Source organism: Leptidea sinapis, chromosome 6, assembly GCF_905404315.1.
Source record: "Leptidea sinapis chromosome 6, ilLepSina1.1, whole genome shotgun sequence".
Taxonomy (NCBI): Eukaryota; Metazoa; Arthropoda; class Insecta; order Lepidoptera; family Pieridae; genus Leptidea; species Leptidea sinapis.
In genome coordinates this window covers 2613646-2636498 of record NC_066270.1, presented here as the reverse complement: position 1 = coordinate 2636498, position 22853 = coordinate 2613646, and the positions used below count along the sequence as shown (strand labels likewise).

The following is a 22853-nucleotide window of genomic DNA, read 5'->3' as shown; positions in this document are numbered from 1 at the left end:
GACTAATTAGCTGTCAATAATCTGAAGCTGTCCCAATATACCCGATAAGTCATTCTTATCGCCTTATATTGGGACGCGTGAATTGAAATTTTCATACAAACTGTATATCGCTATTAAGCTATACGTCGTCCCATTGACAGACAGCGTGCACGGTTAAGGTGAGTTACCGTCGATAAGTTTATTGGGACAGAAAAGTCAACGATAGTTTTTTTTTTTATCTCAAGTAGCCCACAACTGGAGATAGACTAAAAATTGGAAATGGCCCTAGATGGACTGTGACAGCTTTGAAACCTGAACGTAGTGTTTAAATTCTTTTTGACAGTTAATTCCCTTTCTTGGCGTCGTCAGCGTGTTTTCTCTACAAGATATGATCGTGATTTCTTGTGAAACATTCGTGTGTTCTTTTCTATTATAATATTATTTTTATAAATTTTTTAGTTTATAAATCACAGCTAAGATTACACTACCATAGCTTAGTTAGTTACCATCACCTTGTTAGTTCATCATCTTAAATATCTCAACATGTTAGCCCTTATTCTGCCTTCCCCAGAAATATTTATTCTGCATTTTTTTTTATATAAGTCCATTATTTTAATTATTAATTATGATTCTTGCTTTGCTTCCATATCCCATACTATTAGTTACTCAGTACACCTCCTTCTCTTATTACAAGTTCGCCGCATATCTACTGTTATCTACTTATTTACCTGACCTCATATAAAGCCGCGTATGCACGTTTTAACAAATTAGTTTTGTTGCATACGCCACTACTTTGCATGTTTGCACAGAGTTCATTGGTCGGTAGGATCTGCAAAGAGGTAGCGGACAATGCAAATTTTTTTTTCGTGGCATATTATGCAGTTCGCAGCCGATCCTATAAGAAGGTACTGTTCGCGACTCATAATTCTAATCTACCTAATCTAAAATATTCATACAGTGTTAACTCGTACGTATATATATACTCTCTTATTAAACCTGAAAGATGAATGTCTCAAAAATATAAAATAAGAATAGGTACATTTTAAATAAAATTTAAGAACAACTGATCCAACCGTTCGATTGACGTATGGTTCGGAAATCTTCATATATTTTATTCAACTCTCAGGTTGTCGCTCCATCTACAGGATCTACTTTACAGTTGATAAGGTTATCATTGAGCAGTAGCTCAATCCTAATAATTACATATTAGGAAATTGACTTGAGATGTAGCTCTTTCAAATCTAAACAATTTGTTATGTTTAAAGTGATATCCCTCACTTCTAGGATTAATTTTACAAATTAAAGTTGTAACCAAAATTTAAGAAGGATGCGGGACTCGGGTTCGACCTCTCGAGTTCCATCCGAGTGTTACCAACTGTGCCAACCGTTTGACTGACGTATGGTTCGTAAATCTTGGTATGTCTTGTTCAACTTTCGACAACAAGGTTGTCGCTCCATTTGCAGGATCTACTTCTACTGCCCTCAAAGTTGTAATGAAAAAATCCACCGTGTATCCTAATAGTTTAAGTGCGAATCTAAGCACGTGGTCCAAAAAGTATTGCTGGCTTGCAGAAGGTTCAACATTATAGGTTACATGTTATCACGGGCTATTATCCGCAACTCGACGACTGCAGCGCGCCTATTTTGCGTGGTGAGGTGGGCGGCTAATCCTGCCACCCCAGCTCCTCAAGGTATTGTATCAAACCTCTGATGTCACCCATGACCTCGGGGAGAGTCCTCGGTGACCCCAGGTGTTTGGCCCGGTATGTGGCCACACTCCTACACTCCAGAATGACGTGTGCGGCTGTTTCATCTGCCTCCATGCAGGCTCTGCACAGTGGACTGTCGGTGACACCTATATTAAACAGATGCTTGTTAAAAGGGCCGTGACCCGTCAGAACATGAGTTATTTTCCGTTATTTAAACCTAAACTTAGGTCGTGGAAGTTTTACTAGCTTGCGAGAGAGCTTAGGGTCTATTTGAGGTAGAGCTTCTTTAGCTTGTCTACACCCATTCACTCCCATCCAGTATTTATTATGTAATTCCTTGGTGTGTTGACGTATTACCATCGCAGGCCAGCTAGGCGGGAGAGGGATAGTTGGTTCTGGTCCTTTTGCTGTCATCGCTGAGCCCCTCCTGGCCAATTCATCAGCGGCATCATTCTCTCGTAAAAGGTTCAACATTATATAGATGTCCAGTTTCTTCGAAGCCAATTTGACTTTCTCTTCCGGTGACTGCAGTATAGGCTAGCGTACACGATACTAGAGTATGGGATACTGGGCGAGGTATTAACAGTGGGTTTTCCTTGTGCTTAAGGTGCAAACTTATACAGGTATATGTTTATAATAACACAAAATGGTAAATATAACCGTTAACCATTATAGGCGCTACCTCCACGAGCGTCACGCCGTCGTCCCACTAATTTCTATACACTTTCATACCATGTTCCTCCATAAGGCGATGTTATCGCACCACTCGTGGTTCGAGCATAACGTCACCATAATATCGTCGCTTGCCTGACTGCATCTGGGGTAACAGGCACCAATCAGTGGATAGTGACCACAGATCACCATCTATTTTTAAATATCAATCCTTCAAACCAGATTACCACTGTACAGTGCAGAAATAGGTGTGGTACCTACTGTGGTGTGTTTAGTACCTAGTGCCCCGAACGAAAACCGCATAACGGTTATTTCCCTGTTCTGTATCCAGTCACAGTTCACAAATATATAAGCATTGCGGATTGTAGTTGGATTCAGTTTCTGAATAAACTAAGAACTCATATGAAATTAAACTCGATGGGCGGAGTATTATGATTGATGTAATTAACGAATACGGGCGGTTATCTACCATCAAGTGAATCCTGTGGGACTCACAGACGTACCATCGTACAAAATTCACATTGCACTTTGTAAATACTTTTGTAAAAGTTTTTAATTTACATTTAGATGAGGACATTTTGGTTTTCGCCACAATAACTTTTATTATTTACTAGTTGACCCAGCAAACGTTGTATTGCCATATAAAGTAATAAGAAAATTAATAATTAAAATTTTTGGTGTATAAAAAATAGATGAAAACCGATTCTCAGACTATTTATTATTTAGGTTATATAGTTATTTTATAATTATCAATATAGATGTCATTGGGGAACAGCTGTTATATTTCTGAATGTTGGCCAAGAAGTGCTTAGTAGTATCATTTAGAAAGAAAGATATATAAAATCTAATCAGTTATTTATTTTAAATTATTCTTTCAATTTTAATTCTGAACGACGGGGGACACATTAAAGAAAAAACAAATTGTTTGTTTATATTATTTTTTTTCCAAGAACGTTCATATTTATTCACCTTTTAAACCTTCCCTCGACTTCCACAAATAATTCAAGACCAAAATTAGCCAAATCGGTCCGGCCGTTTTCGAGTTTTAGCGAGACTAACGAACATCAATTCATTTATATATATATACTTGCTGTAATAAGAAAAATCAACGAATTTAATTCGTTATTTATTTTAAACTATTCTTTCAAATTGATTCTTGAATGACGGGGGACACATCAAAGGAAGAACAAAATTTTTGTTTATATTTATTTTTTTCCGAGAATTTTCATATTTATTCACCTTTTAAACCTTCCCTGGACTTCCGCGAATAATTCAAGACCAAAATTAGCCAAATCGGTCCGGCCGTTTTCGAGTTTTAGCGAGACTAACGAACAGCAATTCATTTATATATATAAAGATAATAATAATAGTAATTTTTTATTTGCGAAAACTGCCACCAAATTTTTTACAAGTACAATAGATATGAACAATTAACATTAAATAAAGAAAAGAAAAAATGACAGTACAAATGTTAAAAAACTATAAAGACAGAGATATTAATGCTTTAAAAGATAAATAAATGCTTTAGATAGATTGTTATGTAGAAAAATTGTCCGACGTATGGACTGAGAGAAGTAGACTGTACAACACGATCACGCTTAATACGATTTCTCGCATAAAGCGCCATTTTACACCAGTCCCTATATTATAAATTATAAAAAAACCGGGACGAGACGAGCAGGTTGTTCAGCTGATGGTAATTGATACGCCCTGCCCAATGAAGCGCCGCTCAGGATTCTTGAAAAGCGCAAAAATCCTGATCGGCACTACAATTGCCCTCGTCACCTTGAGACATAAGATGTTAAGTCTCATTTGCCCAGTAATTTCACTAGCTACAGCGCCCTTCAGACCGAAACACAGTAAAGTTTATACATTACTGCTTTACGGCAGAAATAGGCGACCTATAATTTAGCCGGCATCCTGTGCAAAGGAGCCCCCCACTGGTAAAAAAGAAATAATAAACTGTATGTACGTTTCGTTTAATAAGTTGGCTAGAATTAACGGCTCCTTTGTAGTTCTTTATATTCAACTTTACAATAAATTACCAAACAATATACTAGGACTCACTGATCACAAATTCAAGAAATACATTAAAGCTTCTTTGGTAAAGCAGGCATTACTATAATGATGCATGGTTCTTGTCTGGTTCTGCACAGGCAGGGGCGTGCATATGAACCTTAATATAAATAGCACTAGTGTTATAGCTTTTTCAGTTAAATTTTGTTCCGTTATTCTTTAACAAATCCTCTATTAACTCAATACAAAAGTATTGCATTTATTAGTACTTACATATTAAACATCCACTGATTAAACTAAAGTATTTGATTGACCAAATGGTCCGGAAACTGTATGCGAAACACAAACAACTTCAATATTTAACCTCAAAACCCAGTACTGCCCCCTACAGTTAGATCTACAGAGCCTACCTTCTAGAAAACCAATGCACGCCCTGTGCACAGGCCACCTAAAATGTTATAATTTAACATGCTGACCCGAGAGACGTTGTTCTGTACATAATAAATAAAATACCTACTATTTTTTTAAGAATTTGTCAATAATATTTCATAATATCAAGAATTATTTCGTAAAATATGCTCCCTATAATGAAATTGTTTTAGAGCGGAATTGTCAAACCGTGCGTCAATAAATTCTATGATAGAAAATAATTCCATAAAAAATATTGAAAATAAAAATAATTATGCGTCCCAAATCTAAACTGCACTCCATGAATCCATTAAAATCGGTTATTTTTTTAGGAAATTAGGAAATTTGAGATGTCGCTCTTGTAAATCTTAACAATTTGTTATGTTTCTAAAGTGTTTTTCCTAATATGTAAATATTGGGGTTGAGCAGGTTATCAACTGTAAAGTAGATCCTGTAGATGAAGCCACAACCTGAGAGTTAAACAAACAACATACAAGATTGTATGACGATACGTAACTCGAACGATTAGCTCAGTTGGCAGAGCACTGGCACGGAACGCCATAGGTCGTGGGATCGAGTCCCGCATCGTCCATAAAATTTTGTTTTCAAATTTTATTTCTGTAAAAAATATTTAATATCTAAATGTTAGGTCAATATTACTTCAAATAACATAACTTTTGTTTGCAAAAATGCAGAAAACGAAAGTAAATCAAGTGGTTGTTATAATGTTTTTAGTCATCATTCATTATTGACACACTTTTGACACAAATTATCTCGCCCCAAGTTAAGCATATATAGCCTGTGTTATGGATTACAAGACAATGACATATTTAATACAATATACTTACTTAAACATACATAAATTCATTTAAACATGAATATAAACATACATAAATACATTTAAACATCCATGACTCGGAAATAAACATCCATATTCTTCATATAAATGCTTGCACCTACCGGGATTCGAACCCGGGACCTCTATGAATTAACAATTATTTTATTCAATACGACTCGTACTCCCTGGTCACCCACCCTCACCCTATGAACAAGGTCATTGGCGTGTATAGACGCCTTAACGCTTTTAAAACGATTGATAAGCCAGTAACCTGTATCTATTATCTCTGGTGGCAGCGGTCACTGAGAATTTCCATTGATGACAATATAGCACCATACGACATTCAATCAATTGAAGATCTTATTGAGAATGTAAATAACACAAAAAGAGGCCCTAAATGATATAGATGAAGACGAATTAGTCGACCCGATTTTGTCAAACCCCTAGGCATTATCAGCTGTTAATGATTTAAGATGCTATGTAGCTTCTTTGAACCACAGCGAAGAAGCACTGCAAAAGTTTAGTTATGTTGATAACTTGTAATTATTAACTAGAGACCGGATTAAATGCAAAAGCATATTGCATATGCTTTTGCATATTAAGTACCTTTTCAGCGGTAGTTGCATATTTTAGAAAAAAATATTTACCATGCATATTTACGCTGGATCTCGCCCATCGTTCGATGCTTTAGGAATAGCTTTTAGCACTCAAAAAATTCTGCCCAGTAACCTCAATAGACGTAGAACGCTCCTTTTCCGCTTACAAAAATTTACTAAGCGATCATAGACACAATTTGTCTACAGAACATTTAGAACAGTACTAAGTAGTACATATTTTTAAAGGTAAATTTTTAATTTCATTGTTACCTAAGTAGGCATATCTTGTAATAGTTTCTTTCACAAATACGACTTCACTCAGTTAAAGCCTTTATAAAATGAAATAGAAATATGACTTTTTATTTTTTCCTGTTTAATTTTATGCATATTTTGGACCTTTTTATGGATTTTCGTGCATATTTCAGTTATTTTACTTGCATATTTGCATGCATATTTTGGGCATTTTTTTAGCATATAATCCGGTCTCTATTAATAACGCATCAAAATCTTCCTATAATATGTGATAACTTTAAAAACGTCAGTAGTAATTTATTAATTTATTCTTCTAGTTAGGCCGTGGTATTTTCAGCAATGCACGCACACTTACACAAAGTGACATACAAATCGCGAGTGTAAGACATAGCTTGTCACGCACGCTAAAGCAATAAACCTGGCCTGTTTTCATAGGTTGTCTAGTAGCAAGAGGCTCTATCTAGATGCATAAATTATTTAAGGTAAAATTTATTTTTCTTAATCCGCATAGTACGCGTTTTAGGTTGGGTCCCTGTGAAATCGTCTTAAACTGGGTTTTTCTGTATAAGTAATAAGGAAGAGAACCTTAAAAAGCCCTCGCAGTCTAGAAATTATGATTACTCAACCCGGCACACCCACTTAGCCATTAAAACAACATCATTTTCTATGTTGTTATAATAAGTCATTGTTCGAACACGCTGTGTTTAGCGAAGCCAAGAGGCGTGATGTAGTAATATAAACATTTTAAATCGGTCCAACTCAGGTAATGATAAACATATAATGTTGTTAAATTTGATATTCTCTTTGTTTTATACAAAACTCTTCATCCTGGTAAAATACTTAAAATATACTTATTGCGTATAGAGAAACTGACAGCCCGATAATGCATGACTAACGGCCGTTCCCAATATTCAGTCTATCTCTTACTTGAGATAAAAATCGTAACTTTTCTGTCCCAATAAACATATCGACGGAAACTTACCTTATCTGTACACGCTATCTGTCAATGGGACGACGTATAGCTTACCAGCGATAGAAGTTTGTATGGAAATTTCAATTCACGCGTCCCAATATAAGGCGATAAGAATGACTTATCGGGTATATTGTGACAGCTTCAGATTATTGACAGCTAATTACTGACAGTAGAAGGTAGTAATTTATCTCTATCTGTAGATAGTATATTGGGAACGACCGTAAGGAGCTAATTCAATGTGTGGCTGACTGATTACGACTTGTCAAACAATACACTCACTTTCAAATTCAATTTCAAATGTTTTTATTCATAATAGGATATGATTTCACTAAGTGAAAGCCAATACCAACTCGCAGAAGTTCGCCTCAGCCCTGAGAAGAACGGGCGCAATAAGAATATGGCTACAATGTACTGTGGGCGAAATTTCATAATGATTGGTTAAGTAGCTGCTACCGTAACTGTATTATATGTAAAGATTCTAAAACAGTTAGCTTATTGCCAACATTAAAACACCCAATGTCCTCATAACCATTACATCATCCAAACGATTGTTGTAATTCAGTACAACATTATATCATCCGTTTTCATAAGAACACTCCTTTGGATGATATTACGGTAACTAGTACTGGCTATTTTAATGTTAGCAGTAAGCTGTTTCAGAATCTTTTATAGACGATTCATAGATAAAGTCTTGTATGCAACTGTTGATAATTAGGTATTAAAACACTCATGTGATATTATCACACTCTGCTTGGCTTCGTGTGATAAACCCACATTCATGTTATATAACCCTTATTACACAACAGTTGCAAAAATAACTATTACCTAATAAATACATTATTCCATTGATTGTGTGGTAAATAATAATGTCAACTGTTAAAACGTTCACTTACACTAACTGCTGTCGCCCGTTACTTTATTGATTGTTAAATTCACGAAACTCTTTAATAAATGATTTTTTTACAAAATAGTCTATGTAATATTCAATTATAACGCAATTGCACACGCGTTTTAGTCCTCTAAAAAGTATTTTATTCAAATAAGTAAAAGGAACAATAAAAAAATCACATAATAATTTTGCATTTAAAGATAATAAAAGTCTGTCTATAGTCATTGTAGTTCTATATATCACAGTGTGTGTACCACTAAGTTGAGATCCTAAGTTGAGATCATCTGATTACATGCAACAATACACGGAAACTTTTATTTCAAACAAGTGGCCATTCATTCCTAGACTATTTCTGCAAATTCGCCATGAAATCGCGCCACACGCGTTAATAATTTGGCGGGAGAAACTCGCTTACATTGATATTGACAACTTTTTAAATTTCGAATGTCATTTTAAAATGTGCTTCCGAGGTTTTTTATTTTTTTGCATCCTTGCAGTTGTGTGTGGCCTGGAAAATGGAAGGGATTCAAAAAGTTTATTCTCCTTCGATGCAAGCAAGCCCGACAATCTACAGGCAGGTTTTGTTTTTAAAGAATTTTATACGTAGATATAAACATATACTCTGTACATAATTAGCTGTATTTTAGCAACAATTCCTATAGCTATATTCCAGAATATAAAGTGATTGAATATTAGACCTTAACAAAAGTATTTAAATAAGGAAAGCCAAAATATCTGATACAGTTTTAGTAATTAGAGAATCTCTAAAGAAGATAAGTATTTGGAATGCTAAATAACAACTCAAACACTTATTTATATTAGACCACGTTTCCCTCCACGCAGAATTTGGCAAAATTTTTTTTTATGTAAGAGGAGGCATACGTGCAAGAGGCTCACGGGATAATAGATTTCTTTAGAACCTCTCCCACTTTCTGAGGAAATTCCGGAATAAAATTTAGTTAATATACATCCGTCTTCATCTCTTAGAGCCATTTTTTTTTAAAAAGTTGCCATATTGTGATATTATGTGTACTGGCTAATGAAGGGGTCATGTCTTACAACGTATGATGGCAACGTAAAAAAAGTGTTCCTACGAAATATACTTAACAATTGGTATCTGTATTAAATTGAACTATTCTATGTATCAGAACATTCCGGTAAAATGCACATGTTTATTTCTAAATGCATTCTGTGTGTTTTTCTGATATTAAAAAAAAATGTGATCAATATTTCAATTTTATTTTGCTTTATATCACTGGAATATAATATATACATTTAAAACAATAGTTTACTTTACTTTTCCTTTTATAGATCGGCCTCGATATTAACCTGCCATTTATACGGGTACCATTGAAAAATGGTCTGAGTGAAACACCATTTTCTCATCCACAGGTAGGTGATCAAAGATTTATTGTATTTTTTACTTTATCATTGAAATAATGTTTGTTTTGTCAAATATAATTAATAGTATTTTCTTTGATTAACGCGAGTGTAAAATTATTCAAATAAAACACTTTTGAAAGGATTAAAACGCGCGTAATTGTAAGTTTGTTATTTATTTCATTACATTTTGCGTAAAAGTTAAATTTTTATTATTATTTTAGTTAGCCCCGACGTTTCGAGACCACGTTAATCAAACGCAAAATCTTTTGTTTTGGTGAAGAGAATAGGGAAATATAAAACTTCAATGTGGTGAAGATTTTGTAGTTATAATTGGTGGTAGATGAGGTTGTCACCCTATCGTAATTTTCTGCTGCAGGTGTGCCAACTTTGCCACCAAGTGATAGAGCTCTTTTTGTTTCGATTTGAAGCCGTATCTTTTAAAGATTTACGACTAATATAATAAATACATGTGCATCATCGCTTTGTAATTGGAAGGCCGTATTACCGCCAACAGGAAAAGCTTCTATTCTTCTTATTTTTATCAAAAGTAAGCATACTTCCAGATCTTGATTTCGATACCTTGAAAAAGGAGCGCACACCTTCCAAAAAGGCTCCTGTAACTCCTATGAAATTTCAGAATTTACGACGGTGAATATCACTTAACATCAGGTTACTTGTACACTCGTTTATCCTCATTTAAAAAAAAAACAATTTCTACGGTTCCTTATTATTCCTTATTCCTTCAGTGCTGCAAAAGGTAGGTTGCATAATGATCGCCTATAACCAAATAAGCTGCAAGATGGAATAAATAGTTTTCACCTATATATTTTTACTGTGATAAAGTATACCTCTCTCAATGATAAGCAAGTGCTCTTGTGATTAATGTAGAACTTCTACATTTTTACCCAGAGTGAACACAATTTACTTTTTACTCTAACTGTTGCTTTCAGCATTTTCCGAAAATCAATGTGAATCTGTCATCGCTGATGATAGCGGGCGTTGTAGTGTTTCTCACTAGCATCATTGCGCCAATCTTGAACAAATCATTTTCATCACACTCTTGGGATCGGACTTCCAGGTGTAAGTATACAAATTTCGAATTAATACCTACTGTTTTTTTTTATAATATTGACACACTTTTTACACAAATTATCTTGCCCCAAGTTAGGCATATATAGCCTGTGTTATGGGTTACAAGACAATGATATATTTAAAACAATATACTTACTTAAACATACATAAATACATTATTCATTCATATTCATCATATAAATGCTTGCACCTACCGGGATTCGAACCCGGGACTTCTAGCTTAGTAGGTAGGATCGCTAACCACTCAGCTATACAGGTCGTCAAAACTGTTTAGCAAGATTATGTTCAAAGCAAAATATGGCTTTAATACCAATCAATACACTCAACCATTACTAGCCAGTAATGTCAGCTGGTAGTGGACAAGACGATTGCAATGAAATTCGTTTATGTTTCTAGCTAAGCAACGAAGGCCCTTTAAACACTGCTACTAAAACGGAAGCACTCAAATCCCTATTAATATTATAAATGTGAATATAAGTTTGTTACGTTTTTACGCACAAACTACTGATCCGATTTTGGTGAAATTTAGTACCAAGATACACGAACTTGAAAACGAACATAGGCTGCTTTTTATTGCGAAAAAATAAATGGAGGGGTTGAAGTAAAGGATGGAAGTTTTCATGAAAGTTCGTCAACACCATAAAACTTTGTATGTAGGCACTTATAAGAAATAAATAAATATGTAGTCTAGCGTTTTTAAAAGTTCGTCTTGTAAATGGATGAAAATTACAAGTCACCAAACAACGGCACCGCTTTCATCCCTAAGTCCAAATTCGATTTTGATTATATTTGGTACAAAAATAGGCTAGACCTCGGGAAAGAACAAAAGCAACCATTTTTGGTAAAAAAAGGGCATAAACGGGATGAAATAAGGGATGTAAGTTTGCTTGGGAATTCATCATGTACGGAGATAAAACCATGAAACTTTGTATTAAGGCACTTGATAACAAGTATATAAAAAAAATATGGTGTCGTGGGACACCAGGTAGGAACGAAGTTCCTTCGGCTAATGTAGAATCGACACAATTTGTAACAAAAAAAATCGTGTTCAATTTTATGTAGGTTTTCTTGATTTTTCTCTTAAAATTTTGCAGATTAGTTTTTATTTAACTACACGAAAGTATTTAGGAAATTCAGTATTTTAGGAAATAATAAATTACGTAAAATAAAAAAAAAATCGTAATCCAAATTATCAATTAAAATAACAAAATATGTCTCTTTATTTTTGTTTGGCAATATAAAATTACATAGAAATAGAAACGACTGTCGCGCCTGCGCACGTCTCATTTAACGGTTTTATTCCACGGACTTTTTCTTACGGTTTTACTATCACATTTTTTTCATTTCGGTCCCGCAGCAAAATCCCTATCTCTTCCAAGCCTGCCGTAAGGAACTTCGTTCCAATAAAAATGTTGTTCTTGACTTTTTGAAAATTTGACCTACATGGGGATGAAATAGGAGATTAAAGTTGACAGCGAAATACTATTAAAGAAACTGTCCACAATATTCGCTGTATCGTAGAAGAGCGCCGCAATCAGCGGAAATAGCAGCTTGTATTTCTATTATTTGCTTGTGTATGTTCATAAGCACATTGAGGAATTTTCTAGAAATTGAGACATTCATAATGTTAACACGAGGAACAAACTTGTTATGCCTACTACGCGGTTGGGTCGAGTTAGTAAGTCTTTTGTTGGGCGATGTATATGCTTCTATATTATGATCCCAGAAAATGTACAAAACAAATGTGTTACGAAATTTAAAAGAATTGTTAAATCGTTTGTGTGGGAAAGGTTACTATAGCATCAAAGATTTTCTTAATGACACCACAGACTGGGAATGAAGCGAACACCCTCAGGCTCTTTAATTATAAATGTTTATTGTACGATATCACTTTGTAATCCATATTTTTATATAAAAAAAAGCCCAAATTTAGCCAATGTTACGAAAATATCTCCAATATTTATTTTTTCCAACTAATTTGATAGATCTTTCTCATCTGCCCTAAGTTAGGTTTAATTTAGCTTAAGGTTTATATATGTATTAGTAGCAGTAGGTTTCGCTTACCAGTTTTTTCGATATTTAATAAAATACTTTTTGTTTTGTATATATTTATACCAACAATTTCACTTTATGTAATATTCCACAATTTACGGACAAGGACCACAGCACGATCTCTTCGATGCTTTTTTCTTCGTCTTGTTGGGATGACTGACTGATATACAAGACTGTTTGCATTTAATCTTCGGATCAGGTATACCAGCATCTGCAGGAACATATTGAGTTTCCACATGGATGAAGTTCTGCTTTTTCCTCGGAGACAAGTCGAAACATCCAAACGGTGGTGTATATTCTATGTCCCATGTTGCGTTACTGGACAGTGAACTAAGGGACTCGCTTTTGCAAATACATTCCGGTTCCTTAAACGCTGGACAGGTATCAATAACCTTATCTATAGCGCTCAAATCATTGCAATATACGTCCATATAAGCACATTTGCATATATCCTCTACTGCCTCGGCGAGCGCTTTTCGGATTTCAGCGTCTCGCTGGCGTTTTAGCTTCACCATTTTTCGAGCTTCTACCTTCGCTTGTTCTTCTGGGCTTCGCTTTTTTACTATTTTAAAGACCATCGGATCGCAATCTACGTAGGGATCTTCATTTGGTGCTATATCGGTTAAATCTTTCAAGGGATTTACCTAAAACAAGTTATGCATTAATTTTGCGTAGTATATATTTTGTCGTACTGTTTTCGTGTTTTTCTCTGATAGCTACGGAACGAAGAATACTAATAATCAATAGCTTATTTAGAGTGTTAGTAAATAATCTACTGAATTCATTTTTGTCAGTGTTCAGTAACCAAAAAGTAACCAGCCTTAGTTAAGCCCGTGTTTTCAGTTTGTATAATAAAAAATATAAAAACGTAGCAAAATTATTTTCAAGTGCTTCAGTTAACAAACAATGTACCAGAGGGCCTTATGATCCTTTTACGAAAGTAATTGCATAACAAGAAATCCTGTGAGAGTTAAAATACTACTTATAAATTCCTTAAGACGTCGAGTTAGACAAAAATCTTTTTGGGGTTACAATTCAACTTTACAATTGAAGCATTACGATCTCGGCTATATGTTGTTATGTTACCTGTATTGTAAACGTGTCACCCTTTCTCTGAACCTTAAGGGCTGGTTTTGGTTCCAAAGGTTCCTCTGGTTCAGAATCACCGCCGCCAGTGTTAGCTCCAGCTAATCGACCCTTTTTCTTCTTCTTCTTGTTCTTATCTTCCCTACCAGCTCGAGGGCATTTGAATGTCATAAGTTTAGCAACAGATTTACCAATTAAACCTGGGACCCACCCGCGACGTGGCTAAAATATAAGAAATATTGAGATTAAATATTAGATATATTTATCAAATACTCCAAAAAAGGCGGAACTTCTCAATTCGTACTTTCGCCGCCTATGGAGCGATTTGAAAAGTATTAGATTTGTATGGTCTACTCCCAGGACTGTCCTATTGTAAAAAATATCTAATTAAGAAATATAAATTTTAGTCAGCATGTTTAATTTAGTCAAGTAAAATATTATGTTTTAATTAAGAATTAGGGTGGTCAAATAATTTGAAGTAAAAAGAAAAGGGGAAGACCAATTCGAAGGTGAAATAATCACATTAAACTTGCTATAGGCACAGTATCACTACAGTATCACTACAGAATATAGCAATGGAGAAGTTTGAGGGGAGGTCTTGTAAAGTATAAGCAATAGACAGTCAACCCACTCAAGTAAATCTAATACATATTATATACTACAGATGTGCTGTCAAAGCAACGGTAACTAGAATAAAGGTTGCCATAGCAAGGCGTAGCATAGACGGGTGAAGGTAGCATCGTTGGTGGGTTATTCTGAATTTCAAGTCAATCGGGCACTTAGCTTTAGAGCTCTTTTGATGAGTCTATCGTGGGATTACGCTTGTAAAGTTAGAGTGTGAACGGACACCTCCTACAACTGACAGAAATTCATTACAAGGTAGAAGCTCACCTTCATACCAGGCACGTCTGTGGCTGTCCACAACCAGCCCATTTCTCCGGGCACAGGATAACCCCCCTGACGGAACGGGTTGCATGTCTTATGTCCTATAATAACGCCTGTAAGGAAGACATTTTGAGACTAGTATTCTAGATTTATGTTTAAAATGTTATCGAAAATTTTTCTGTGTAGTATTTCCATACGTATTATACATTAAAACAAATCAATATTTTATTCGGAGTAGTATTAGTCAATACAGTAGGTACGTATTAAAAGACAGAATAAAAAAAAGAATATAATATATCGTTACAAAAACCTGACCATAATAAAATCTTTCATGTTTGTGCGCCTTAATTTTTTTTAAACGTAAATTTATTTTCTGGCAAAACGAGTATTTATGTTCATATTGTTATATAACTTTGAATACCATCTGCAATAAATTATTTTTTTTTAACTTTGTTAGCAGCTGTCTTCAGGAAAAACTAACTGCCGCAACGAAGTCCGTGTGAACATTATAAAGCTGCAAAAATACTACGCAAGCATCTAGCCTGATTATACAGGGTGTAATAGTTAAGTGTAACCAGGCGATTATCCCGTAAATATTACAGATATCAAAAAGCTTTAAACTGATATTGAAAGTACGTTACCAAGTAAAATAACATGAATAACTTTTTAATTTTTTATATCGAACAAGACCTAAGTATCCAAAATTTTGATACTAAACACTCCCATACAGTTAGTATTATTAGAAAGCTTACTTTAGCTTCTTTTGTACTACTGATATTAATAAACTAACATAACAAGGTTATAAAACTATATTTTTATTGAATAATATTTATTTCTTAGTAAGTACAATTTTTTTGTGGGGGGCCTACCAAAACTACCGACACGTGGTCGCCATTCGAGGACTTTACTGCCCCAACGGCCATCTGTCCATTTAACTATGTGCCCTGCCCACTGCCACTTCTGTTGAATACAATTCTTCCACCGGAATACGTTGGATGAGGGTAGCGCAGGACCGATCGACGTGGAAATCTTTGGGGGAGGCCTTTGTCCAGCAGTGGACGTCTTCCGGCTGATGATGAAAGTACAAATTTTTGTATTCAAAGCAGATATTCGAAGTGACGTCCATAGTAAATATATGGGGAGTATTTAATTTTCGATACTTCTTTTATTTTTAAAAAGTTATTGATGTTATTTTACTAATTAGGTAACGTACTTTCGGTATCAGTTTACAATTTTATTGATATCTGTAATAGTTACGGGATAATCGCCTGGTCACACTTAACGATTACAGCCTGTATAATCACGCTAGATGCTTGCGCAGTTTTTTTGCAGCTTTATAGTGTTCACGCGGACGTCATCGCGGGCGGCAGCTAGTTTTATCTTAAGACAGCTAACAAGGTTAAAAAATATCGTAAAATCCTGTATATAGCCTATATTTTGTTCCGAACTTTTGTTAATATTTATGCAAAATTTTAATGAAATCTAATGAGTAGTTTTTTTGCATTTTGCTTGGACATACAAACAGGGAAACTGGGCAAAAATGTAAGTACTGTTTTTTCGGTATTGTTTACTTAAAAATTACAGTCATTTGTAAAATGTACAGTTTTAACTTTGTAGATTTTATTACATGTAAATTATAAAGATTAAATTGAAGTGTTATGTGAATAATTATCAAAATATCAACTCTTATTAAATTAATATAATAAATAAATAAATAGTTATTAATACTGGAAAACCAAGTTCCGGGTAATATTTGAGACGGCTGGACAAATTTGAACGGTATTGACTGACTGATACGTGCAGATATCGCGCGAGTTGAATGCAGAGTTCAGGAATGTGATAGTGCTGTGACCTAATTATAATTGATGACTATAATCATGAGTGTGTCGATAAATTTAAATAATGCTTTCAGTTTACCATTAAATATTAGATGAAAATGATGAAAAAATTAGATATATTCATCATTTTAACCTAATAATAATTATATCTCAAATGTTTGTTCCGCCTTTTTTGAAGACACAATCGTGTCTAAAACATTTTTCAATATTTCTCGTGCTTGGCAGTGCATGGAATCTGATGGGATCAGTCATTATTAAAATCAAATGATACGGGATCGCAACTTTAGTATTAATTCGATAACAAAGTAAGCGACGACTACTGCACATCACTAGTCACTACACTGTAGGCGCGCGAGGCGAGGTGTATGGACAGTGGGGGGAGATACTCCCGCTCTTTGCCTCAGGCTCCGACTGCATTCAACTCGCGCGTTAACTGTAACTGTCGGTAGAAAGTGTATGATTATTTTACGCTCACATCTAAACAATGAAAGTTTGAAAGAGCTACTTAGTGATAAATATATATTCATACCTTAGAAATACCTGTGAAAACGTCGAAAAAGTTTGAGGTTGAGAGTAACCTCTCTTTTGAGCAATGCACACTAACACAAAGTGTCATAAATATCGTGAGTGTAAGTCGTAGCTTGTAACACACACTAAAGTAATAAACATGACCTGTTTTCATCGGTTGTCTAGTAGCTAGAGTATATATCTAGACGTATAAAATATCTAAGATTTAAAGTTAGAAAGCTATCGTATTGTCTTGTAATTTACTCGCAAGATACAAATAATTTTTTTATTTAATTAAGATAAGCCTTACCTGGATGCATATCACCAAAGGTGTAGTTGTATTTAGAAGCATTTTTCTTCTTCTTTTTCTTTTCGCCTTCCTCTTCCTCAGCCATTCTTTATTATATATTAACTTTGTAGTTATCTCGTCGCTACAAAATCATTTTTAAAATATAGAGACCTTTGTCCATTTTATAAAATAAATATACAAAAGTCGATTTAAGTACTATTATACAAAAGTCAATTTAAGTCCTTTTATTCAAGTCAATAAAAAGACCTATCTTTGGCCCAATTAAGCGTAAATGCTTAAATAGCCAAGTCAAACTCACCTATACATACTCCTTCTATTTTGGCAAATATATACGAAAGTAGCTGTTCCTAATATTATATACTTGACGCTTGCATACCAGCATTGCAATGCCACAAAGAGCCAAAAAAAACATTTTTACATAGACTTTTTTTCATGATGAAAGTTTCATCACAATGCTTTTGCAACGCATTGTGAAATATCGTACAAACATTGAATTTTGAAAAGAAATATAAAAGCTAAATTTTCGAGATTTCGCGGATTGGAAACGTAGTATCGAAGATTCTTACTTCATAGCGTAGAAATTATTGAATTAAACAGAAAACGTTGGTAACCACAACAATCTTTGCTGAATCAGAAACGGAGAATGTTTGTTCCTACATATCTCTGCACTAGATATTGTATTTTCAAGATTAGAATTGCTTATAGGCTTACTACGAAATATACCCCATCTCCCAGAGGGGACGTCGAAAACTTATGTAACAATGCTGACATATTTACTTCCTTGGCAACTTTAAACATTTTTATGCAGCTTTTTTACACTTGGTACCACTTCATGGACATGCTTTTGAATACATTAAATCCCTCTTTCCTCTTAAAAATATAAATTAACTAAATTTATTTTAATATTATATTTCTTAAAAGTATGATAAAGGTGTAGTGATTAAATTGTGATACTACTATGAATGGTGAGTAGGTTTGGAATAAATTAATCATTTTTAGTTGTATAAGTTTATTTTGATCTTATTTTACATTGGGTTACAAAATAAAATATCAATGATTTCATTCGATCTTATTTCTTATTTTTGTCTTTAAACTCCTCTTGAATGGCCAATTTATGTGCACCGCAACACCCTTTGCCCATAAGAGCGAGCAACACCTGCTCTTTATCGCAACATCTTCGTTCAGTGTCCACATTGAATTTATTAATGCATCTGAAATCATCATCCTTTTCATTTTTCATGTATTCTTTAATAGCCTTCTTAATTCTTTCATATTCCTTTGAACAGCAAACTTTACCAGCGTCACTGTAACTTGGTGGCAGAGGTTGCTGGGCTGCTGTTTTGTACATTCTTGCAAAGCCATCTGGTACTGAGCACGGTCGTCCCAAGATAGGGCAAGGACCCAGCTTTATTCGAGGTAGCCCATATGGAAGGGGTTCGACTTCATCTTCTTCCTCTTCCTTCTTCTCTTCATCTTCGTTCAACAGATTGACGGGACAGTTGACTCTATGTTTATATTGGGGACAGTATGGTTTATGTGCTTTTCGGGCAGCAATATCTATAGTATCCTGTATGCAGGAGCAATCAAATGTCTTACAAGGTGGTGACGGTTTTGGTGGACTACATTTACAGTCATTATCATTTCCAGTTTCAGTACAACAATTAACTGGGATTTTCCGTTTGGAGTTAGATGATTCCCCAAATTCGACATTATATACTAAAGGTTTGTTTGTATTTTTCTGAAGGATACCGGAAGTGGCACCGTGTGATTGAAAGTCATAATTCACTGTGACATTTTCAACTGTATAATTAGTACCGAAAGCAGATTTTTTTGATTCGGTCAGTTTGGTGACGCTAAATACGTAAGAAACCTGTGTTTGAGATGGCCTTGGTGTAGCACCCGTTCCGAACATTTTCTTTTTTCTTTCTTCACAAGTTTCTCCTGCTTGTGATAGTCCACCACATCCTGAGCATACAACTTTACCTTGCTTGCCCTCTTTTTCCAATTTCTCAGGACAATCTTCTCTATGCCATCGCTCATCCTTGCAGCAGCAAGAGCCACAAACCTTTTTATTTGAATCATCTTTATTTCCTGTCACATAATCTAGTGCTTGCTTTTTATAGCTATCTAAGTTTCTTATATAAGTTTTAATCTTGTGTGCCAAAGGACAATTAGCATTACCACATGGGCCCATTATGTCACCCATTCTAATTTTTTGTATTGGATACTTCTTTTGGGGCTCTGATGTACCTTCTTCCTGCATGCAGGTATAATCACCGTCCTTTTCTCCAACACCACAACTTTCAAGTTGAGTACAAACTTCGATAGTAGTATTTGCATTCTCCGTTGTAGTTGGATCTTCTAGAGTTGTAGTTTCATACAAACTACCAACCATACAAAAGTTCGGATCATCACCTTCAATTCTATGACATTGAAACATACTCGGAGCTTTATTTGTTCTAAACACGAAGGCGTCTGGATCTGTCATGAGTTGTTGAAATTCTGTAATAATACTATCCCCTAATGCACTCAATCTCAAAATAAATGATATTTCACCAACTCGTTTACAGTAACATTCACCGAATAATGGTATTTCCTGTTTGATTGTTAGCGGTTCATGCAGTTTGTGAGCATCTGAGCTATCTTTTAACATATGGAAAAATTCAGTATCCCACTGCATTGTACCAACGCCTATAAAGATATCAACTTCATTTTCGTCATCATTCCATATTTCAATTTCAAGGGGAAATTTGCTGAGAATCATTAGAATCGTATCAGGATATGAAGGGAATAAATAAGATTTCCCAACTCTAACAGTTCGTGACCACTTCTTTCGATCATTTTCATCACATTCAATTACGTCATCCTTTTTATCATCGTTGACAGCCAATTGGCCCTCTTTTATTATAAATTCAACTTTGGGCCCAAATTTTACTTTAATTATCAGGTTCTTATTAGCAGTACTCGTTTCATCCTCTTCTGATGCGAATATTGTGACCTTGTCTATCAATATCTCAATCAGGTACATTTGTTCCATGACCTGCCGAGACAGTTTATTGTCAGAATACGTATCATCTTCTACATATTAATAAATTTCTTGCACTACCGTAATAATTAAAGGAATTTACGTTTAAATAGTCTCAACTTCTGTCTATAATCGTATTTTAAAAGACCTAAACGTTTAACCGACGTAGAGTTAGGGTTAAAAAGATATGAAATTAATTAACGTGTACAGTAAAACTCGAAAAAATTCTAGTCTAGGACTAGGAGTTGGACAGTCAATATTTAGAGAATTATTTTAATCATAAAATCGCTAGAGCATAAAAGAATTGACGGTTTGGAAAATCCAATGAACGTTTTAGAATTTAAGCGTACAAAACGGTACAATAGGACTTTACTAAAATAAAATATAATTATAAAATAAATAAACTTACTGGTTTTTATGATCCTGCCCTTTTTAATTCATTACTATGGACACTAAAATTTTATTTTGTAACCCGAAAGTTTATACTTCTTCTGATCTTTATACAACTGCCATTTTTTATTTTGATAGAATATTTAAAACTCGAATGTCAAAAGGCTGGGCCAACATGTTTTCCTTTTTCATTGAAATGCATATAAAAGGTCGTATATTTGTAACAAAATACATAATTGTAGTAATAATTAGAAAACTACACATTAACCCCCTTATTCATAATAGACTGCTAACTTAAAGCATTGCTAATTCTCACTCTGTCTTCTTCTATTAACCTCAGTCAGAATGACAAAAAACACTCCTAAGCGGCTGTTTAAAGTTAGCGGACCATTATGAATAAGGGGGATAATCTTTAACACTTAAGAAAACCTACACAATTCTTATCGAGCCATCTCTGGTAATAGTTTAAGGCAAATATATCGTCCTCTTATACTCATTTAATATCTAGTGTTGAAATATTTGTGTCTAACTTGGCACCAAATTGTGACCCTTGTAGAGATTCTTTTTTGTTTTAAAGTATATGTTTTAAATGAGTATAATTTATAAACATAATTTTATTCAACTTAGTCTCCTGCTAATGCCAATCATTTCATTAGTCAAAGTGCGAAATATATAATTGGTCTCATATTAATATTCATTTCAGAAGTCGTAGAGAATTTTTACGAATATAGGAAGTGCTTCTCATGATTCTAAAATGCCCAAACACGGATAGGATAGATTTCAAGATAGGCTTACATACAGCTGCGTCATCAGATCAGTTTAATGGGAGCCATCTAAATTTGGCTGGTTAAAGTCTTCTTGGCACCTGTAATAAAATACTTATAATTCTTAAAAGTTCGGTGGCCATTCGTGTTACGGCCCTTCCCAATATTTAGTCTATCGCTTACTTCAGATAAAAATTGTAACTATCGTTGACTTTTCTGTCCCAATTAACTTATCGACGGTAACTCACCTTATCCGTACACGCTGTCTGTCTTTGGGACGACGTATAGCTTACCAGCGATAGAAGTTTGTATGGAAATTGCAGTTCATGCGTTCCAATATAAGGCGATAAGAATGACTTATCGGGTATATTGGGACAGCTTCAGATTATTGACAGCTAATTACTGACATTAGAAGGTAGTAATTTATTTCTATCTGTAGGTACTATATTGGGAACGGCCGTTAGTCTCCTACAGTTTTCTGTTTACATAGGTTTAAATTTTTAATAAAAAGGAATATAAAACTCACAGAAGGCTATTTGTGTCTTATACATTTGATAGTGACTTAATTTGATTTTAGGAAAAAACAAAATAAGATCGATCGAAGGTTTGTTAATAGATGCAATGACCTGCGAGAATCAAAGAAGTAGGGAAGATGTTCCACTTGGAACGCGCCCTCTAAGAAGGCTTAGCTTTGAGTACACAAATTATGTTTATATAGCGCGCCCTCTAAGAAGGCTTAGCTTTGAGTACACAAATTATGTTTATATAGGCTGTTCGTTAATTTCATGATTGGAACAAACTCGAATTATAAAATGAAATAAAAAATGAAAATACATAGCACTCTAACTAGATACCGCACTACCTACGAAAAATAGCTTTTTTATTACGACAACTATTAGATGCTTGTGTGCTTGGCATCTTGACACTGAATCGCATCTTTCAAACATTTGTAACATACGCTTCAAGTTATTTTACATTGAAATTAATAAAATACAAAATACTTACTGATGATATGTGATCCCAATGTCTTTCTTATTTCTTGTGGTATTACTATTTTCACAAAGTTTTACTTCGCACCTGGCATTTTAGTTTCAGTTATTAGCAAAGTTTAACAGAACATCTGGCACGTCAACGTTACATATTGTTCAAGAATTTTTTTAATGAAAATTAGGGACGAGACGAGCAGGAC

The 22853-nt window shown here is 34.5% G+C and overlaps 2 protein-coding genes across 3 annotated transcripts in view; one reads left to right on the top strand and one right to left on the bottom strand.

Annotated features, from left to right (window-relative positions):
- Positions 1–22853, top strand: part of LOC126964869 (serine/threonine-protein phosphatase 5) — a 415601-nt gene that overhangs the window by 26429 nt on the left and 366319 nt on the right. The gene's annotated exons all lie outside the window — the stretch shown is intronic.
- On the bottom strand, positions 12896–21017 carry LOC126964860 (uncharacterized). Of its 2 annotated transcripts, XM_050808181.1 has the most exons (5): positions 20920–21017; positions 17486–17606; positions 14837–14943; positions 13946–14167; positions 12896–13503 (listed from the first exon to the last, which is right to left on the bottom strand). In XM_050808181.1, exons 2-5 carry the CDS (start codon positions 17568–17570, stop codon positions 12955–12957), a joined length of 963 nt encoding a protein of 320 aa, XP_050664138.1. In that variant the 5' UTR covers positions 17571–17606; positions 20920–21017; the 3' UTR covers positions 12896–12954. The 2 variants fall into 2 exon arrangements, with proteins under 2 accessions (XP_050664138.1, XP_050664137.1); XM_050808180.1 differs by lacking the exons at positions 12896–13503; positions 13946–14167; positions 14837–14943; positions 17486–17606 and adding an exon at positions 18478–20525.

What these genes read in the sequence shown, in the direction of transcription:
- LOC126964860 (XM_050808180.1), bottom strand. Translation starts at nt 20,522, where the DNA reads ATGGAACAAATGTACCTGATTGAGATATTGATAGACAAGGTCACAATA.